Below are 23,823 nucleotides of genomic sequence, written 5' to 3' on the forward strand. Positions count from 1 at the left end.
GGTATCTTTAAAAACAAATTTTGGTATGCTTAATTTCATAGTAGCATTGCTAGCTAAAAGTCTAAAAGTCTAAAAGTCTAAAAGTAACATTTTAATATTAAAAAAAATGTGGAAAATAAGCTTGATTAAATATCAATATTACCATTGGTGGTGGCTATAAATAGTAATAAAAAGCCCAGAGCATGTTATAAATAAAGCTAAGTAGCTAATCAAAAATTAGCCCATAACTTGCTGTGTACATGAAGTATATTGTTGAAAGGAAGTGTCTTTTGTAATATATTGGACTTCCTGATAGTTCCATTTGCTTTTAACAAAACATATATTCAACTATACCTCCTTTGCTACCTAACATATATTAGCTAATTTGTGTTAAAATGAAAAATATGCATATTCACTTGTAAATAATATAGTACTGTTTACATACATTATTCTTGGTAATAAAAAGTGTTGCCAACTGAACAAATAAGAGTTTATTGCTTCTACAAAATGGAAACCTTATAATATATATTTAATATTGATAACTCAGTGAAGCATAGTTAAACAAATAAATAACTGGTAAAATAATTTAATTTTATTAGTATTAAATCTATTAATTTATGGAGAATTTACTATTTAGAAATATCGACCTAAAAATGTAACCCAGGTCCATAGAACAAGACACATAAAAATGCAAACAAAGCTACACTCTGCTATCTTTTCTGATGACATATGGTCGAATAAATAAATAATATACTGAACACACTGCGTAGTAAAGGCACATATGCAAGTGAAAGTAGCGTTTCGAACCATAAAAGGTCAGAGAACAAATTGGCAATCTGATTATTCACTTGTCTGGAACATCAACACTAAATAATAGGCATAAAGAAGCAGAGTACAAATTTAGAAGAACTGAAATTGTAACTTGGCGACAACTGAGATTTGAGATGGCCACTTTTCTGCAACATCTTCGCCCTGGTTCCATTCAATGACAAAACTATATAAGAATGTAATTCTTTCAAAGATCAGGCATGCCTCGTCCTGTTTTTGCATCATAAGTCTTCTCCATCACAACATCCATTGGGGTATCCTTGGGACCAGCTGAAAAACAAGTTAAAGAAATTGTCAAAAGCAGGATATGAATTGGTGTCTCAGAAACAATCATAGAATTACTAACTGGCAATGTCAACTGGAATGATAAATAACTACAAGATCACAGGGAGCCAAGCAGAGACCTTTAACTCAGCTCTTGATTACAGGATACAATAGTTCAATACTTATTATATATTTGTATGTATACAAAGATTGGGACAAGTACTTTGGCTAACTTACTCCGAGTTAAAGCTAAATTGCAGTGTTAAACATCAGCCCTAATTCTATTCCTTGGGCAAATAAGATGGTGTTTATCATAATATTAGTATGCAACATCTTAGCTATTGCATTAAGTGAAACATGCCCCTATGCCTCAGAAAACATCATGCAGACAGGGAAAAAGAAAAAGAAGAGTGTTAAAGATTTGAGTAAGTACCAACTGTAGGCCTTGGCGTAGTCCTTATTTTCAATATCTCAGGTCGAGGAATAATGGATCCTGATGCACCCAGGCCTCTGGATACTCTTACTTTGGTTCCATCTTCAAGATACTTAATCCCAACTTTACAAGGCTTCCTGCAAAGAAATCACTAATGTCCACTTACAAACATGGGAGAGTGAAAACTGAAGGATTCTTCAACCAGAATTGAAGGCAATCACATACCCTGTGACTGGATCAATAACTTGAACATTTGAAACATGAAGAGGAGCTTCAACCGTAAAGATCCCACCTTCATGACCCTGACCTTGCTTGATATGCTTCTTAACCTGCAGACAAGAAACAAGTTCATAACATAATCAAATACTGTAGTCTTGTGCACACAAACAAGCGTTAAGTACTAACAATTAACATTTCATACTATGCAGCATCATCTTCAACCAAGGAATGTGATTGGTTTGCATTATTTCATAAATTCCTACATCATATTATAAAGAATTTCACGGTTATGTCAAATATAAAATGAATGGTGGCTCACTTTAAAGTTTCAAATATTAATGAATACATGAAACACAAATAAACAATCAAACTTCTTCCGTTAGCTACACATTTATTTTGAGGATTGATAAATAATTGACGATTAATTGGGGATTGAAAAGTAGAAATCCAACAAACTTATCTTCCAGGCCATTCATTTAAAATCCAATGAACAGCCAAAGAAAAACAATGCCAGGTATATCCAACACAAGTACACTAAGAATTGGCCTGTATTAACTCAAAGATTATTTCAAACCGTAATCGAACTATTTTCTGGTTAAAAAATAACCCTTTATTAAAAAAAAAATGCTGACCGACGAAAGAAAACTATAAGAACAAGCAATACCCCATCTAATTACATCAATCAGACGTAAATAACCACCCATTACTCTCACCAGATTCTTGCCTTCGACAATTACACGATTTTGAGAACGAACAACACGCTTAACAACACCAGTCTCTCCTTTATCTTTACCCCTGATTACCATCACCTGAGAAAGACCGACACAAGGAATATCAAACCCTTTTAACTATGTTACAAGAAGTTCAAAAAACCAACTAACGATTTTCAATTAGAAAATCCCATGGACTCACTGCACATACATTATCACCTCTGAGGATCCTCCAATGTCTAATAAGCTTTTCAGCTGCTTTCCAACCCATATTTTGACACCCGAAATGCAGGTCGAATGTATCTACAATGTCCAACACAAACGCAAATGAAATGCTTATATTAACCAATTACAGACCTTTACACTCTCTTAATTCAACCTAGAATATCATTCTGAAACGCGAAAACGTGTACGGATTTTCACATAAATCACATAACAATGAGTTGAAATCAGCATAAAACGGCTCAGGTGGAAGATTTCTTAAATCATAGAAATATGCCACTGGAACGTACCAAACAGTATACTACGAGGATATAGTAGCGGCGCCGGTTGAGAGCAAGAGAGTGACCGTGTCAGAGGGTGATGAACGGTAGTGGCCGGCGAGGCTGTTAGGGGGCGGGGTGAGAGACTTGGGCTACTGAAGTAATTCTAAAGAATTAGGGTATTTGTCTTCGATTAGTTAGGCCTGGCCAGGCTGGCTCAACCAATTTAAGGCCCAGTTCAATATCATCATTCAATGGGGAATTTTGATAAACTAGCCAATATAGCTGCTAATTTAATTTTTTTTTAGTATTATAATATAATTACTTAAAAATATAATATAAATATATTATCTTATCTCATATTATTATTAATAATTTATTTATTAAAAATTAAATACGTAATTTTATTAATTATTATTTAAAATTTATTTATTGAGAAATTTAAAATTTATTATATGTAGTATTTTAAATTGATTTGTTAAAAGAAATTATTTTTATAAAAATAAATAAATAAGGTGGTGTAAAAAATTACGGTGTTTCCCATAATACATTATTTTTATATCTCGATCATTCAAAACTATTGTTTATATTGTATTTCACTTGTTGTCTCATTGTATCTTACTTATTTTCATCATCATATTTCACCCGTTGTCATCACTGTGTCTCATCATTTGTCATTACTGTAATTCACTTGTAGTTATAATACATTATTTGAGATTTTATACTTAATTTTTCTATTTAATTAAAAAAAATCTCTTATTTTTATATTATATAGATAGGGATTATTCCATTCGGTGAAAAAAAATCAAGAAAAAAAGTTTTTCAGCAAAATAAATATAAAAAAAAATTGAGATTAACTTAAATATTTGTATATAAACATATTGTTGATATAGTGTAAAATAATATATGTTTTTTTAATTTTTTTTTTATTAAGTAACTAAATTAAGTATAAAAAATCAAATTTCTCTTTAATTTTATTATTCGTCATTGGATCAAAATCTAATGATTTAATATTTTAAAAATAATATATAGTAAAATTATAAATATATTATCTTATTTTATATTATTATTTATAATTTATTTATTAAAAACTAAATGCATAATTTTATTAATTATTATTTAAAATTATTTATTAAGAAGTTTAAAATTTATTATATGTAGTATTTTAAATTACTTTGTTAAAAGAAATTATTTTTATAAAAATAAATAAATAAGGTGGTGTAAAAAAATTACAGCATTTCCCATAATGCATTATTTTTATATCTCGACCATTCAAAACTATTATTATTATTGTATTTCACTTGTTATCTCATTGTATCTTACTTATTTTCATCACCGTATCTCACCCCGTTGTCATCATTGTATCTCATCATTTGTCATTACTGTAGTTCACTTGTAGTCATAATGCATTATTTGAGATTTTATGCTTAATTTTTCTATTTAATTAGAAAAATCTCCTATTTTTATATTATATAGATAGGGATTGTTCCATCGGCTGAAAAAAAAATCAAGAAAAAAAGTTTTTAAGCAAAATATAAAGATAATAAAAAAATTGAGATTAACTTAAATATTTGTACATAAACATAATGTTGATACAGTGTAAAATAATAAATGTTTTTTTTTAATTTTTTTTATTAAGTAGCTAAATTAAGTATAAAATTTAAATTTATCTTTAATTTTATTATTTGTCATTGGATTAAAATCTAATGATTTAATATCTTAAAAATTAATATTTATAGTTAAATTTATTTAGTAACCATCAATGGGTAAACCTATTAAGAAGTATTCCTTATATATATTGATTGATATTTTATGTTATATAAATAAAATTTACGATTAATTATATTTGATTTAAGTTTTAATATTTTTTTTAGAATTTATTTTTTATTTTCTAACTTTTTTTAAAATATTTTATATTTTTATAGAAAATTAAAATAATAGTAAAATATTAATTTGTAGATTTATATTTTTTTCATAGAAAATTATTAAAATAATAGTAAAATATCAATTTGTAGATTTATGTTTTAATAAAATATTAAAATTGAGAGAATTAAGGTGGCGTTTGGTTACTAAGTGAAAATGGAATGGGAATATGAATAGGAATAGAATGGAATTTCTATTCTTTTGTTTGGTAAAAGCTATGGAATCAACAATGGAATAAGAATTATTATGTTTGGTATTGTATGGAATGGAATAGAACATTTATTATTTTAACCAAATTACCCTTTACTTTTCAAAAATGATATTTGTTTTATTAAATTACCATTATTTTACAAATTGAAAAAATAAATAATATTTTTAGCAAACAAATATATTTATCACGTGACAACAATCACAATCACCTGTCTAGAAACATATATATATATATATATATAAATATACATATGATATTTAAGAAGAAGAAGGAAGAAGAAGAAATTCTCTGTTAAAGGAAAAAGAAAGAGAGAAAGGATGAGAAAGTACCGTTGGAACTTCTTGGACAAAAATTGATAAGGGCAAAATGGACTTTTGTTGGTAAGGAATTAGCTTTCTACTAATTTTATAATGGAAAAGGAAATCCCTAGTTTAGGTGATTTATAATTTCATTGGAATGGGCTTTCAAGCTTTAATAAAAAAAACCAAACACTTGATTGGGCCCTCCTAAGGAATGACAAGTCCATTCAAGTGAACCAAACACAACCTGAGGAGAGAAGAGAAAAATAGTTTTGGAGTGATTTTAGAATGTCATGTCACCGCCTCATACTTTATATATATATATATATAGATATGGGATTGAGGGTATAGTTTATAAAGAATAAATAAATAACACTACTGTGTTATGGTTTTTTTTTATTATTATTTTTTTATATTTATATGGGTTTTTTTATGGGAATATGCCATATTTTTGTAAAAAAAAAAAAGTAGAAATACCATATTTGTAAAATAATAATAAGTTTTGCCGGAAAAATCATCGACACCGAAAAAGTCGTCGGCACCGAAAAACTTACTAGAAAGTTAGTATCACCGAAAAATTCGCTGGAAATTTACTGTCGCCGAAAAATTCACCGTCACCAAAAAAATTACTGAAAAAGTCACCAGAAGTAGATGTCTCAAATATAACTAAAAATATAACCGGTTCTATAAATAAATATTAATAACTCAAACGGGTAATAATTAAAATATAACTGGTTATGTAACATAATAAATAAAAATAAATAACATAAAATAACTCAAACCAGTTATAATTAAAATAGTTACGGTTCTACAATAGTATTATAATGAATAAAAACCAATAACACTAAATAACTCAAAACCGGTTATAACTAAAATAGAATCGGTTATATAACATAATGAATACAAACAAGTAACACACAAAAATTCAAACCGATTTCAATTAAAAAAATAAAGGGGAAATCAATTCCTAAAACACTAAAACATAAATTAAAAACAAAACTAGTTCTACAATAAAAAATCTCATAACACATAAAACCTCATAAAATCGATTATAATTTTTTTTTTTTAAAAAAAATAGAGATTAATTTCAAAAAATATTAAGGCATAAATATTAAAAGAACCAGTTCCATACCAAAATAAATAAACACAAATAATAACACACAATAACTCAAATATAATATAAAGAAACTGGTTATATTTATCAACTAGTTAAAAATTTAAGACAAAAAAACAGGTTCCGTAAAGCAAATATGATAAAAACTCACACACAAAAATCAGTTAAATAAAATAGTTCAAACAAAAATATCCATTCAACATTCTTCAACCCACCAAATAATTACACTCATACCATATCTACCTCAAAAATACTCATTCATTATGTTATATAACCCATTCTATTTTAGTTATAATCGGTTTGAGTTATTTCGTGTTATTTGTTTTTATTCACTATAACATTGTTATAGAACCGATTCTAATTTAATTATAATTAGTTTGAGTTATTTTGTTTTATTAATTTTGTATTCATTATGTTACAAAACCAGTTATATTTCAATTATAACCGCTTTGAGTTATTTTGTATTATTTATTTTCATTCATTATATTGTAGAGCCGGTTCTTTTTTTTGTTTATATTTGAGACATCTACCTCTGGTGATTTTTCCAGTAATTTTTTTTGGCGACGGTGAATTTTCGGCAACGATGACTTTTCCAGCGACGGTGACTTTTTCAGTGACACTAACTTTTCTGGTGACTTTTCCGACGTCAGCGACTGGCGACTTTTCTGGAAAAACTTATTATTGTTTACAAATATGGGATTTCTATCTTTTTTTACAAAAATATGGCATATAAAAAGTCCATATAAATGTAAAAAAAAAACACATAACCCCTTTAGCATTATTTATTTATGCCATAAAAAAGTAAATTTCTATAATTTTCCCATATATAGTGTAATTTATGTATTACAACTTGGTTAAAGATTAAAATTAATTTTTTTAAAAATGATTTTAATAAAGATAAACACATTTTAAAATAGTGAGTGGGAGAGAGTTTTCATCTGTTATGAAACCCACGATCCATTATTAGTCCAACACCAAGAGTATGGGAAAGGCCTCCACACGACTTTGTTTTCGTCCCCCTAAGAAAGGTGTTGAACCATACATTATTAAGGTTGGCTTCCTTTATGGATAGGACAAAGTGATATATTTTAGTGTGATACCGACCCTTAAGGGATGCTACTAAGTTAGGTCATAGAATCCAAAATAATGGGTTACACTCACAAAGTCATGTCCCTGTCTTTGACACTAGGGGATATAACTTGACCAAATGAACGGTACTTTATTTTGTAATGAAAATAAGAGCTGTTTTAGTTGTAATTAATAAAGACAAGAACAAGTCTTGTAGATTATTCGATATTAATTTGACCGACCCTAAGGTGGAACTTTAACCTTTACATAATTTTACCGTGAAATTTCTAAATTATTTTATGTATTTTGTTAAGTGTGCTCATGCATCATATTTAGATTCCAAACTTGATATTTATTTTTATTTATGGTACTTATATTGTATTTATATCCTATTGCTTATTTCTCGCATTATTTATCTTTCATTTTAGTCTAATAACAATATAAAATGGAACAACAATATTTTGTGAATGACTATCCCTATTACAATGTAACTGAACTTTATGGTAACTTCCAATGCAAATGGAGAATCTAAATAGTCTTGCAAAGAGAAAATCTATTTCACCTTGTCTTTGTTGAAACTCCGTGGAAAGAAATGCGTAAACATTCTAGTTATGCAGTCAAGAGAACTTTTAACCGATGGCATGATGATAATGATTGTGCTAGGTATATCATGTTGGCTTCATTTAATGAAAAGATAAGATATTGGTATGACTGTTTAGTTTATGTATGTGACATCTGGAAGGCAGTATATAACAAGTACACTGCCGCTCATGACCAATTGGCCTGTGAGAGAAATGCTCATCCTAACAAGATGGATATTTTGATAGAGTTGCGAAGCTGGAAAGGAAGGTAAATATGATTTACTTTTCTTTCTGTCTTATTAAATAATGGTGGATTGAATTGTTCTAAATTACTGACATTATTTTCTCTCTTGCTTCTAGATTTGTGAACAAAAGACAAAGATGATTCGAAGAAGTGAGACTTCTACAAAATTCGTGATGGAAGAAGATTTTAGAAGAGCAGAAGAAGTCAACTTTAGTTTAAAATTTTGAAGATAATTTATTTAGTTTATTGTTCTAAATTTTAGTTATATATTTAAAGTTTGTTTTAATTAAATAATTTTATTTTGAACACTTTATATTTTTTCAATAAAGTTTATTTAATATTCAAACTTATGTGTGCAAAGTTAACTAAAGACTTCAATACTCATAGTATAATTCTAAAATCAAGTTTAAATATTTTAATTATTTATAATAAATAAGTAATTATATTCTTTAGGGACTTATAAATGTTTCTATATTTAAGTTTAAGATGAGTTAAAATATGATTTTAATTCTATATGACTAAACTTAAAAATTAAATGAGATTTAATCAGAAAGTTTAAATTACTATTCAAACATATACATGGATATGGAATTCCATTCCCAATTATTAGTAGAATCATATTCATTTAATTAGATAGTCTAATTGAAATGAACTCACATTTAAACATTCAATAGTTGAGTTTATTAATTGTAATAGATTGTAACTAACTATTTAAATCAATATGAGATATGATTTTAATACATGAAAAGAGTTATAATGAAAGTGGTTGGACTACATCAAGATTGAGAACAATTGATAGAAAGAATTCATACAATTGAATCTCAATAAAGATGACAATTAAAATGAGGATAATTTTAAAGAGTCGAAATTAAATTTTAATAGTCATGACCATCAATTAAATTTAGCAGTAATAAAATAATTTAGTGGGAGTATACTACTCATTAAAATACAAGATAATTTTGAAAAAATTAGATTGTTCTTCATAACAACAATTAGTGTTTCTAAATCATGATTTCTAATAGAACTATAAAGATTTCAATGAATGAGATTTATCAAAATACAAGATATACCAAGGTAAGGTTTGAAAATCCAACTAATTTAAATTAGTAAATATTTTGATATATGGAATATCAAAGCCTTAGTGAAAAAGAAATTAATAAAAAAGTTAATTCTTTCTAATTTTAAACTTTGGAGTCGAAATATAATTATTCAATAATCATGCATTAATAGTCTCATTGAATTATTCAATACACTAAGATGATATTGAACATTGAATTTTCATAATTGAGAAACTTTAATTTTATTAAAATTGTATTAATTAGAGTAATCAATAAAATGGTATATAAGATAGTTCAGTTAAATATCCATAAAGAGAAGGATGACTAGGTCATTGACTTCATAAGCTAGACATTTAAATTATTATATTCAGATTTGAATTACAATGAGATTGAATTCAAGTAATATAATAAATTAGTAATTATTTGATATCACATATTCTTGGATAATATAGTGATAGATATCTATCATTAATAATTACAAATAAAATTATTGTTAGATGTAGATTTAATAATACAATATGGAAATAGGGGATGTTATTAAAGTATTGGATAAACAATTTAAAATAGATGTTCAAAGTATGAGATACAAGTTTTGAATATCATAATTGTTTAATTGTTGAAATTTATGAATACTTGTACAATGAGATTAAACAAGTAATAAACTTGAGATCATGAATTAAGAATAATCTTAATAAAAATAAGTAATAAATATTCATATCATAGACAATGGACAAATAAGTAATTGTCTAATTGAGTAAGAGTATTAAGTATACTTGAAACATATTTAAAAGACTATTCATAAGAAACTCTCTAATTGAGTGAGAGTATTAAATATATTGAGAGTGTATTTAAAAGACTATTTAAGAAGTGAATACATTTTTAAAAAGTTTATTGGCATTTAAAATTATGAGAGATAATTGATTTGAAGAATATATATTATAGTATCGTTTACGAACCAAAAAATAAATATTCTTATTAATTATATAATCTTAACCAAAAAGAATCACTTAGTTATGACAAGTGATCAAAGACTAATAAGGATGTGAAATAAAAAGATTCATTCTAAACATTCAACTTGATTAGCCATAGGATTTATTGAATTCATTAATTATCATAATTAATATAATTAAATAGATGTCACTAATAGAGGGTTCTAGATTAATCAATTTCAAAACTAAAATTTTAAATAAATACCTACATTTAATATTGAGAATATTAAGTGACTAATCAAACAAAGTGAACCTAGAAGAAATAAAAGGATGAATAAACTAAATATACGAAAAATTTGATTATGTATATTTATTCAATAATAATGTGGTGGTCTTTGGAATCTAGTGCTATATCATGTGGAGTAGGGCTGTACAAAAAAATTTGTAAACCGCTTAAACCGAACCGAAAAAACCGATAAAAATTACAAACTGAAATAACCTAAAAAAATTACAAACCGCCCAATCTGTTAATTGGGCGAATTGAAAATAGGTCCAATCCGCCCAATTAAACCGACCAACCCGATTTTGCACCTTTAATTTTTTTTTTTTAACTTGTTTTTATTATATATAACATAAATGATTAAATATATAATAATATAAAGTTATATACTTAATTATTAGTTTTAAAGCCATATATATGGTGTTGTACTTTGGTGAAATGTGATATTTTAATTTATCTTTTTAATTTTTTATTGATTTTGACTTTAAAACTAAAAAAAAAAAAAAAAAAAAAAAAGTTTGCCCGGTTTGGGCAGGTTAACCCGACCAAACTGCCCAAACCGTTGGTCGGTTTATAGATTTTTTTTTAAAATTGGGCGGGTTACACTTAAATTTTAGCAACCCGAACTTTAGATTGGGTTAGAAAATATACAGGATAAACCGCCCAAACCGACCGATGTACAGCCCTAATGTGGAGGTCTCGTTTATATGACTCAGTTTGAACAATCGAATGAGATACATCGTCTATAAGAGTTATAGAATGAGCTACACTTACTTTTAATGCAAGTGAGAGATTACATGTTGGAATTTATGCCCTAAAAATAGTAATTAATATATGAAATACAATTATAAAATAAATGATATATTAATTATAAGAGTATAATTATCTCAAAAAAAATTATAAGAGTATAATTATTAAATATCATAAAATTCCTTATTCGTATGGAGAAGGTATAATCTTGTAAGGATGTACAAGAGAATTAAAATTATACGATATGAATAAAATAAGTCTGTATTATTAAAGTATTGAGAATCTTTAATATGGAGCTGTTAAGTACGATTTACTATACACTATACTTCTAGTGTGTGTAATTTTGATTCGGATCACATATGTAGATGGACATATAGTAAAGGTACTGTGTATAATTAGATTATGCACGAATGAACCGATATGTAATAAACATCTTTCATCAAATTTGTCGTTTACCAAAGAGTTTATCATATCACAATGATGATCATTAGTAGATCAGCCTGAATCCTGAGTATATATGAACTCTTGTTTGTGTTCATTATGTTATTTGATTCACTCGTTAAAATTTCTCAGAGAATATGATTCTTACAATTTCTATTTTGGGAACTTAATAACATGAGTGGCTGGAAATATGTTATACAATAGTGAAATCCAAGCTTTCCTAACAAATCGAATATGAGTTCCCTTGTAGTGTCAATTCAGCAAGTGCTAACAGTTGAATCTAAATCCATAATAAGTTATAGATTAACTGTTTACATTGAATTAATGGTACATAAGAAATCAAGAGATTATTAGAAGAGTAAAATAGTATTTTTACCAACTCTAATTATGAACTAATAATTGGAGGGCGGGCTACTTAAATTGATTATATCAATGGACTACAAATAAGAATTCTGTAAAATATGATTCTATATTGTCAAGAGTGTAATTCTATATTCATAGTGGAGTATTAATGGACTTAATAAACTATATTAATTTGTCGATGAGATTGATGGTAATCTTGGGTTTATTGGAGCTTTGAAATACCATGGTCTTCGAGTTACTTCTATACAATACTATATATGGGAAGATTTTATTTGACGAATGGATTTCAAGTGGAAATAAATTCTCAAGGGCAAAATAGTAATTTAAAAAATTATTGTTTTGATTAATTATGACAATTATAAATTGTATAATTAATAGTATTTAACTATTTAGTTTTATATTATAAAACTATATTAATTAGTTAAATATAATATTATTATTTAATAATATTGAAGATAGAAATAGATTATTTTAGAAAAAAATAATATTTATTTTAATCCTTGTGAAATAAGAGATTAATGAGAATTAATTAATTATTATTTATTGGCAGAATAAATAATAAATCTTATTTTTGGCAAAATTGAGAAATTAATTTTGGACCTTAAAATATGACCCACACGTATAGGACTATTCTACACTTGTGAAATGACATATAAATGTCCATGATTAATTTAATTTAATTATTTTATTAAGTTAAAATAATATTTTTTTTGAATATTAAAAAAAAGTTAAACTAATATTAATTAAATTCAGTTAATTATTTTTCAATTATTAATTAAATATATTATTGGATGATAATTTAATTAAAAAGGATAATTATTTAAATAAAAGATCTACTGATATTTTGATATTCAATTATTAGATATTTGTATTTGAATTTGAATTCAGAATTTAATCAAACTAGATATTTATCTTTTATTTAAAATAAAGGATTAAAATAGTTTATATATAACACTATATATAGGGATACATAGTATCATAATTATAGGAATATATAGTATCATAATTAAGCATCTAGAAATAACAAAAAATAAAGAGCTGAAAGGAGAGAAAACATGATTGATATTTTCTCACTCCTCTATCTCTTTCTCCTCACGCCATCTCTCTCTTCTCTAGTCTCAGCCACTTTTAAATGTATGTGAGATTAGTCCTTAATTTCATTACAGTGTCTCATGAATTGAGTACACACTGTAATACCTAAATTTGATCATCTTTTAAGATCTAATAGTCCACTCTATTCCTGAGTGTTGAGGTTGGCTTAGAAGATCAAGATGTAGATTTTTCAATCAAGTTCTTGAATTGTATGTTCAATTGTAATACGAAAAGAATCAAGGATACCCTAATAGGCATCAAAAGGTAATTGAATTTCTTTCATTAGATTAGATTTAATCTATATTCATTATGTTGACACCCTTGGACTTATGGTTCATATTAGATAAAAATTGTTTTATCAAAATTCTGTTTATGCTTTTATAACTCTGATATGGACCATAAAAACTAACAAGCATAACACATTCAACGAATAATTTTAATCTCATAATTATCTAATAAGGCAGTTATACATTTTTTTATTTCTAGCAAATTCTACTATTGATAAATCAATTAAATATTAACAATAATTTTATATATATCTTTATATATTAAAAGTGCCTATCTAACGGCATTTCTTGGTTTAACAGAATATACCTAAAAAATAAAAGAATATTCTGTTAAATTTAACGATTACGTTTGATCTCCCGTTAATAAATAAACCCAATAATTAAACCCAAAAAATTAAACAATCTTTTAAATATTAATAATCTCTTTTTAAATTAAAAAAATCATCTTACCCCATCTCTCTCTAACAAACCTAGAGAATATCAATAATTTTTTTTATTTATCTTTTAAAAAAGAAAAATATAGATAAAATGTCTAGAAAAGATAATATAAATGTGAGACTGTATATGAGTATTTACCTTATATGTTTGTGCTTATTTTTAGTTTTATTTTTAATTTTACCACCAAGAGGAGAAGGTTGAAAAATATTAGAATATGAAAATATTATTGGTGCTTATTAGTAATTTGCAAAGAATGTGAAAGTCTATAAATATATAGTTGTGTAGCTATTATTAAATATGAAATGAGATAATAGAACTTTTTTCAATTAGATTATTAATGTATATTTTACTATTAATAACATATATTATTATAACACAACTATGTTTTACTTACTAAATATACTGACACATATTTTATTTTTATAAAACAAATTGTTCAAATAATTATACTATTTTAATTATTAATTAAAATAAAAAAAAAACTAAAATATTAAATAAAACTAACACTACGTGGTTTGGCACGTAATAATCACCTAGTATATAATAAATGCGCAAACTATGATCATTATTTTATTACACATTTTTCACAGTATATATCCCGAAAGAATTCATAATAATAACAATAATAAAATTCACAAAAAATTCTCAAATATCACCAAGGGCATATATATATAATAAAATTATAAAATGATAATTAAATGAAAAATAGCCTTGTATGAGATTATGAGATTAAATTAATCGACAATAAATTTATCACAATTCTCACGTATTTATGATTAACAAAATTGACATGTTTAAACTCACAATAAGTGAGTACATAAACACGCAATTAATTATTCACTAACATAATTATATTATAAAAAAAAAATCAATCATCTATTCAAATAATTTTATGGCATGAAAAAATTCTGTTTTCATCCAATGAAAAAAAACAAAAATAAAATTGTGAAAAAGAACTATTTAGTTCAAATTAACTATGTGATTATGTGTCAATTAACAATTTTAATTGACAAACCCAAAATGTAATCACACAATTAAATGAAAAAATTAAAATGGTAAAAAATTTGGTCTGAAATGGACTCTTCATGCGCCCCCACGTGCCCAAATTTTTTTATTATTATTTTCTTGCGGAAAAACTATTAAAACTACATGTAGTTTGTAATAAATGACATGTAGTTTATGGGAAAACAACATGTAATTTATGGAAAAACGACATGTAGTTTGTCTGGAAAAGACGTAGTATATCCATAAAATGATATATAGTTTCCAAAAAAAAAAACGGCATTTAGTTTATCAGCCAAGTCAGAAACGACATGTAGTTTATCAATCAAGCCAAAAATGAAAACAATACTGAAAAAAGGACATATAGAGGTTGAAACCATACAAAAACGACAAGTATTTTTTTGGGGTCGTCTTAAACCTCTTGATGGGCCATGCTAACCATGTTTGACCTATTTATTTTGGATCCGATCACTGATCCAATTAGGTTTTAGCCTTCGGTACACTGTTTTTGATGTCGTTTGGGGGGTTTTGGTCCAATTTTCATGATCTTTCAATTTCCCATACCTATTTTCGATAAAAAAAAATATAAAACCTAAAAAACATTAGACCCATTTACCACTATAAGTAAAGCTTGAAAAGTTTGTTGTTCACCGAATTTTTGACAAGAAGAAACATAAAATATAGTCCCAATCATTGATAAACTCTATACTCATCATCTCATCTGATTTTTTTTTAGCATTAAACACAAATCAAAAAAATTATGTGTCAAAAAATTTAGATTTGAAAAAAAAAAAGATTGAACCCAAATGTAAGCTCTAAAATCAAATGAGATGACTCTAGATACTAATTGTTAAAAATCACTACACAAAGAGCATGCAATTATCAATAATAATCAATACAAACTCATGCTCATCTCATCCAAGATCAAATATTTAATTTTAAAGCTTTAACTTTACAATTAGTAAACATACCTTATTTAATATTTGGTATTGAATTTTTAAGAGCTATGAACCATTGTTGATTTCATAAACCTCTTTGATTTACACACATAAAGCAAAACAAGAAAGTTTGGGTGTAATGAACACTACTCTTTCATTCTCTCACATACCATTGTCCACACCGATCTCACATCACCATAAATAAAAGACAAACTCTTATATGAGAGATTATGGGCTAATTGGGCCAAGAGGTCCAATTTAAGAGAATTAGTTGTTTTGGCCCAATGGGCTAAATAAAAACGTTTTTGAGTGTGTTCATGAGCCCTAAGCATGTTAATACATTATGTCTATTTTATTATGGCATGATGATAATACCATGGAATACTAATTATATACTGGTCTTGAGTGAACAATATTTAATTATGTTAGTTTACATAAAATATTCTAACATAAAAAAAATCTAAAACAAATGCAAATTTTTATTTGAGAGAAAAAAAAGAAAAGAACAAGAAAAGACCATGTTGAAATAAGTTATAATAAGTTGAAAAATGTAATGAATTGATGGCAATCCCACTTATAGAAACCTCATGTTGTAACAAGAAAAATATGGCGGCAAAGAGGATGTACCAAAAATCAAAGAGGTTGTTAGGTATTGAAATTAAGTTGAGTGTTTTATATATATAAATATATATATATCTATTCTATATAAAGTGTGTCTATATAACTAAATTATTGGTTTATGAGAAATTCATGGATCACTATTTATTTATATTTAATAAAATAATAAAATATTATTTATATATAATAAAATAATAAAATAAAAATAAAACAAATCTCATTAATATTTGAACTGATATTTGATGCTAATTATTTATCTGTTTTTATTTTTTAAAAAATACTTGAGCTTACCAAAATCTATAAGAACAAAATCAATGAAGAAAATTTTAACAAAAAAAATGAACGAAGAAAAAAAGTGTCATAAACATTATTGAATAATGACAATTGCCAATACAAGAATTTCGGCACAAAAAATTATACTTGATCCCTAGACAAGATTATCATATTCTTAGTTTTACAATAATAAATTATTAATAAACTCACAATTTCATAAAATTATAAAGTAGTAATTTCAATTCATTTTTAAAAATAATTTATAATTTTTTTCAAAGTATTGGTTATAATTATTATTTCCAATTTTATAAAAAATAAATATAATTTTTTTAAAAAAAATAATTATTAGAAACTTGCCATAAAAAGTTATTGATTGTTACCTTATTAATTTTTTTAGTGACCATCAATGGGTATTACCCATTTAGAAGTGTTCCATATAAATATATAAAGTATTTTAACTAAAATATTTCACATTATAATTTGTAAAAAAGAGACTTTTTATCTACAACTTTTAGATAGATGTTATCTTCAATTATCAATAATTTAGAGATTGATTTTTAATTTTCTTTTTTATTTCACACACATTTAAGTTGTGTTTTCTTTAGTATTTGAACATGAATTTTTAGTTTATTTTTGGATTATCTTAAGAACATATTACACTTAAATTATCAAGTTTTCTTAAACAGTATAATATATTACATCCAGTATTTACTTTTAATTGTCAAGATTATAAATTACATTATTTAGATATACATAATAATAATCTCACCTAATAAGTAATAATATTTTTTCTTTAATTGTTAATTATATCTTTTAAATAAAGTAAAAAATATCTAACATAAAATTAGTATACGTGCCTCGCACGTAATTTTTTACTAGTATATATATATATATATATATATATAAAAATAAGAGTCAGATACATTGTGGCGTAAAGTGTTTTATATTTTACAATTGGAAAATAATCACATAAGTGACGAGGCTGAATTCAATAAGAGAGTATTATTGTATGGAACAATATATTGGCTGGAGAAAATAATTGGATTTAGATGCATTATGATGACAAAGAGTCCATGTGGATATGTTGGTACTTAATTGGCAACTTGGTATTATACAAATAAAACTAGGTGTACATCTGGTCTTGTTCTTGATTAAGGCACATTGATGCTCAACAGTATCGGTAATAAATTTGTAAGGTTAATTAATCTTATCAATGCCTTATAATATGGACATGTTGCCAATTAGAATGGTCTATGATAATATCATCCATGTGAATGCACAAACAATTTATAAACACATCACTCATTGAATAGAGTTACTTAGTTTGAATGGATACATGAGTTGCATCATTCATGTTATATCATGAAAATTTAAGTGAAAGCAACGCCACATTACTTTTTAGTTTCCAAAAATTAGTTTTTTCTTTTCTCCAGAAATTCATAACAAATTAATATGCATTAGGAGTGTGCAGATAGTCATCCGATCGAATCCCAACCGACCGATTCAATTCCAACCGATCCAATAGAATCGGATATCCAATTATAATTGGATCGGATCGGATGCAAATTTTAAAAATCCAATTGGATCGGATTGGATGTTGGATGAGACATTTGATCCAATGGATAACCGAACCGATCCAATCCAATATCATCCAATGTCTATCCAATCATATTTAATATTGTAAAGTCCTTTTTTGGCAAGTTAGTTGACAAAATAATTTTTCCTTTTATGGTAAGATTGTTGTGCATCATATTCGATTTCTTGCCTTATAAATTCGGATTGTAGTTGCCCTTTTCCTTGTTAGGAAAGTTGCACTTTCAGCTGAACTTTCCTTTGTTGAAAACTTCTTAAAAGAGAAGAAATTCTCTTTTGGAAAGTTGTCTTTTTTAGGGAAACTTTGTTTATTGCCTTTTCCTTATTGATTTCGTTTGTATCTTGATACAATCAGAATATCTAATCTGTTTTTGGCAGGAATCAAGCATTGATAGAAGATCGGACCCGATTTTAGCAAGTTTCCCGATTCTGGTGTGATCCGTCATGCGTCAAGCATCCGATTCGATGTAAAATAGATCGTGTTTTCTTAGGAAAGTTTTTGTACAGCTGTAGATTCGAACTTGTGGTTGCCTCTTTGGTTTCTATGTTCTATAAATAGAGCCTAGAGAGCAACCATTCGAATTCAGCTCTTCCATTATTCATTTTTTAAATTTATCTTTCAGAGAGAAGAGTGTTTCTTTGTTTTGTGAGAGCCTAGTTGTTCATCTAGGTTCTAGTTGTCTATTTCTGTTTTTACTCTGTCCTAGAGGTTGTGAAGAACTACTTGACTGAACAAGAGATTGGTCTTCGGGAGAAGACTTGATAAAGCCTTACTTCGGGAGGAAGTAAGCACTTGGTCTTCGGGAGAAGACTTGTTGAAGCCTTACTTCGGGAGGAAGTAAGCACTCACACTTCAAAGACGAAGGGAGTTCGGGCTTGAAGGTGTTTCAAGAAGTCAGATTCATAAAGTGGATTACAAAGGATTGCGGCAATACTTTAGAGGGAGTCTAAACTTGTTTAAGTCAATTGTCTTTGTAATTTTGATACTTTATTAATTGATTTCATTCTCTAGGCGTGGCCCCGTGGACTAGGAGTGTTCGTGAGAACACTGATACCACGTATAAATCTCTTGTGTCAAGTTACTTATTTTTCTGCAAATATTTTATATTCTGCCTGTTCTGTTTTGCTGTAGCAGAATTACTTTCTGCTTTTGCAGACGCATACTGTTTCATATTTTCTTATATATAATTGACATTTGCAAAAACACGGTTTTTCAAATATTTATAATTTTATATATTTAATTATTTTATTTAATATTTTATATATTATTTTATTATCTATGTTGGATTATTATGTTTTAAATTATGTTTTTTCATACATTTTTTTTCTTTTTAATGAAATCAGCTTAAATAGTGGCTAAAATAGATTGGATTCATCCATTGGATCCATTGGATGGATCCAATCCAATCCAATAAAAAACCAGTTAAAGCATCCAATGGATGGAACCGATCCAATCCAATACATCCATTGGATCGGATCGGATCAGATGACTCAATTCAATTGGATTAGATCGGATGGGTCCAAATCCATTGGATGTGATCCAATGAACACCCCATATGCATGTTCGACATCATAAACAATTTTTTAAAAAAAAATTATTTTTTTGTTTTTACAAACAAAAACTTACTTCTTGAGAATAATTAAGCACGTTTGGTCATGTTTTTTTTTAAAAAAATAATTTTCAAAAAATAAAATTTTTGAGAACATCAAAATTTTAATTTCTAGTTAAAATAATTGTTTTTTAAAATATTTTTTTTTATTTTATCTCGCTTGGTTTTTCTCATCATTTTCTCATATTATATTTTCTCTCATCATTTTCTCACATTATATTCTCTATCATCCCTTTTTTGTATTCATTTTCACACACGTCACTTTCTCTCTCACCACTATCTCTCTATTCAAGTTGGGTCCAAGATTCGTGTCCGTGTTCGAGTTCGGACCAGGGTCCATGGGCAGGTCTGAGTATGGGTTCAGGGGCCAGATCTGGGTCCAGGGTCTGGGTTCGAGACTGGAGTCTAGGTCCAAGTTCAGATTTGATTTTGGGGTCCAGGGTTCGGGTCTAGGTCTGGCACCAGAGTTCGGGTTTAGGGCCAGAATTTGGGTCGAGTCTTGATCATATCAGTGTCACAAAGTATTGAAGTGCTTTAAATAATAAAAATAAAAAACTATTTTTAAAAAACATCAACTAAACACAACTTGTGTTTTGAAAAGTTCAAAAACTGTTTTGTTCTTATTTCTAAAAATAGGATTTCAAAAACCAAAAAGTGATCATAAGCTAAAATATAACCTACCTAGCTAAAAATGTACTCGAATAATGCTGTAAATTTAACATATAGTATATATTGTGCCAAATTTGAGAAACATTTATTATGATATAGAATTTTACATCACCATAAGTGCACTGCTTTTTTATTTATTTTATGTCATTTTTATTATCTTATTAGTTTTTTTAGTTATAACATTAAGTTATAAACTATTTATATTCTTTTTTTAATTGTTTAACATAATAAAATTAATGATATTATTATATGTGTTTCTAAAAGGAGACACGTGGAATATTCAGTTCAATGTTAATCAATTATATTGGGGCTGCTCAAAAAGCCCTAACAAGATAATGGGCTAGGACGATTAGGAAAGATGGGCCTCAAGACTATCTAAGCTACTAGGTAGTTATTTCCAAAATCGGATATCTCTAGATTTGGGAGGGCGTCTCACCCAAATAAGGAGAAAAAATAAGGATCCTCTGAATGAGTGTTTGGGATACATCCAGAAGGGCTTTCGAAGAGACATCTCAGAAGCCAAGTTGAAGTTGATGTGGCGATTCTCTAACACCAAATCCCACTGTATTAGGGGTTGTCCCCTATGTCAGACTCTGAGAGTGCGTGTGCCACAAAAAGGAACATCTCTTTTTTCCTACGGCCACTACTCTGACACTACAATATGCAAAGGAAGCGCACGCACGACACCTATCAACCTCAAATGGTCCTCTATCGTACGGAGCATAATAGCCCCACGGGCTGGGCCTTAATCCGCATGCCCAAAGTCTGTGTATTTTATGTATTTACTGTTAGAAATTTATTTACCAGGATCTTAGATCTAATCACAAGTATGTTGTTTAACATCCTAAGTATGAACTTTCTAAAACGATAATTAAACACATATAAAGTTAAAAAAACCTTACATGAATCGCAGCGGAATAATATGTCTCCTTCCACTCAGATCTCTAACCCTTGTATCCTTTCTGTCGCAGAGCATTATCAAGATCTGAGCCCGAATGTCCTTCTCTTTGAATGTGATCCTTCATAGTCTTCCAATCTATGATTGAGGTACCACTTGCTGAGTGTGGGCACTACTCTATCACTAGAGGGTTTCGAAAATATGAAGAAGAAAAGAGAGAGAGAGAGAGAGAGAGAGAGAGAGAGAGAGAGAGAGAGAGAGAGAGAGAGAGAGAGAGAGAGAGAGAGAGAGAGAGAGAGAGAGAGAGAGAGAGAGAGAGAGAGAGAGAGGAAGGCTCAGTATTCTGAAAGGCAATCTTAAAAACTGTTGAAAAACTCTTAAACTCTTATTTTTGACTGAGCCATCACTTTCTATTTATAGGCAACTACTAGGTTTAGGTTAGTAATTACTTGACATTAAAATAATGAAAATATTAATTGGAAAAAGCCAATCAAGTGGCCGGCCATAGGTGTTAGTGGGCCTCACTTGAATTTTGCAGTTTTCACAATTTTTATTTCTATTTTCTCAAAAACGCCAATTTTCCAATTCTAACCATTTAAATGCCAAAACTAATTATTTAATAACTAAAATAGATTATTAAATAATATTGTCATTTAATATAATTATTAATTAGACATATAAAGTCTCTTAATTAATAAATAAACCTAGAATCTCTTTTCTTTACAATTTCACCCCTACTTAGTGAAAATTCACAAATTAGACATAGTCTAACTTTAGAATTATAATTGATTAATCATAAATCAATTATTGAGTCTTACAAGCAGTATGGTCTCAACTAGAATGAGGACCATGGATCTATATTGCTGAGCTTCCAATAAGCGAACCGAATTTACTAAGTAAATTCCCTAACTTATTAATTCCTTGTTGAATCCACTCTTAGAACTTGGAATTGCACTCTCAGACTTATATAGAGCAATCTATATGCTTCATGATATAGATATGTTATCTCATTTAACCATTGTTATAATCTTAATGTGATCAAAGATCGTCTATATAGATGATTTACATCAAGATGGGATAAATTTACCGTTTTCACCCCTCAATGTATTTGGCCCCTTAAAACACTTAGCTCCCTGTAAATGATGTTTTAGTGATCTAAGATATAGTCACTGAAACAAGAGCTCATCCATTTACTTCTATTTAGCTAAGCTCGAAGGGAATCATCACTTGACTTCTATACACCTGTAGAAGCTATAGATTCCATATTTATGTTCAGCGCTCCCACTCAATCATACTATAATGTTCCCAAAATATACGTATCACCCTGACCCAAAAGTAGGCTTAATTAATAAATCAAAGAACATGAATAGCACTCTTGAGTTGAGCCTAAGCATGTCAGGATTTAGATTCTTTTAATCTAAGATCAACTACTGATATTGACTTAGAAAGATACAACGGTAAGATTATAATATCTTGACTAAGTTCAATATCGGTCCAGTCCAATGTTTACTCCATACATTCGAAACTAGTATACTTTACCAATGTCCTGGAAAGAACATAACACTTACTCCAAGTGTAAGTACACATCATCGCTGATTATCACATCAGTGTAAATCCAAAACACTGATGAAACAGGGACTTAGTCTTTTGAATCATATAATCACAATCACATTCCACTGTGTTGACAACACTGTTACTGTGAATAAATATATGTTCTGGACTTAACTGATTTTGTGCATATATTAAATATATATTAAACCATAAGCATGTAAAATTCATGCAAACATAAATCACTTCAAATTTTTTAGATTGATAACTAATCAGATTGTAATGGATTTTATTTAGGGCACAAAACCAAACATTTACCCCATTAGTGAGTCAAGTTTACATGCCAACTATAGAGGGTCACGGATATTCCCGTACCCAGATCTTAGCTTATAAATACTACCTTATACCGTCATGCAAATGGTGAGAAAAATCATGGTGTAAACACTATAGCAAAAAGTTAAGGTTCTTAAGCTTATCAAGAACATTGGTGTAATACTTCAAGGCTTCTTAGCCTAATACCACCGACTCATGGACTAGGGTTCATTAATACCCAAACCATTTGAAAACTCCATCTCCATCTCTCTTATTTGATTTATTTTTACTTAACATATTAAGTTTTTGAAAATCTTGATAAATATTTTGGTACTTTCATTGAGAGTTGAGGAAAAACTTTGAGCCAAA

General features: G+C 27.7%; 1 protein-coding gene across 2 annotated transcripts; it reads right to left on the reverse strand.

The window, feature by feature from the left end:
• Positions 1-668: 668 nt before the first annotated feature.
• On the reverse strand, positions 669-5,456 carry LOC133031769 (uncharacterized). Of its 2 annotated transcripts, XM_061105424.1 has the most exons (7): positions 5,379-5,456; positions 2,946-3,127; positions 2,645-2,736; positions 2,437-2,532; positions 1,730-1,833; positions 1,505-1,641; positions 669-1,077 (listed from the first exon to the last, which is right to left on the reverse strand). In XM_061105424.1, exons 3-7 carry the CDS (start codon positions 2,702-2,704, stop codon positions 995-997), a joined length of 480 nt encoding a protein of 159 aa, XP_060961407.1. In that variant the 5' UTR covers positions 2,705-2,736; positions 2,946-3,127; positions 5,379-5,456; the 3' UTR covers positions 669-994. The 2 variants fall into 2 exon arrangements, with proteins under 2 accessions (XP_060961407.1, XP_060961408.1); XM_061105425.1 differs by lacking the exon at positions 5,379-5,456 and having other exon boundaries at positions 2,946-3,128.
• Positions 5,457-23,823: the final 18,367 nt, after the last annotated feature.

The sequence above is a fragment of the Cannabis sativa genome, chromosome X (genome assembly GCF_029168945.1).
Source record: "Cannabis sativa cultivar Pink pepper isolate KNU-18-1 chromosome X, ASM2916894v1, whole genome shotgun sequence".
NCBI lineage: Eukaryota > Viridiplantae > Streptophyta > Magnoliopsida > Rosales > Cannabaceae > Cannabis > Cannabis sativa.

Excerpts from the sequence above, each read along its gene's own strand:
- LOC133031769 (XM_061105424.1), bottom strand. The coding sequence starts at position 2,704 with ATGGGTTGGAAAGCAGCTGAAAAGCTTATTAGACATTGGAGGATCCTC. Across the intron at positions 2,533-2,644 it reads GGATCCTCAGAGGTGATAAT|GTGATGGTAATCAGGGGTAA; the intron begins GTATGTGCAGTG and ends GGTCTTTCTCAG. Across the intron at positions 1,642-1,729 it reads GTTATTGATCCAGTCACAGG|GAAGCCTTGTAAAGTTGGGA; the intron begins GTATGTGATTGC and ends ATTTCTTTGCAG.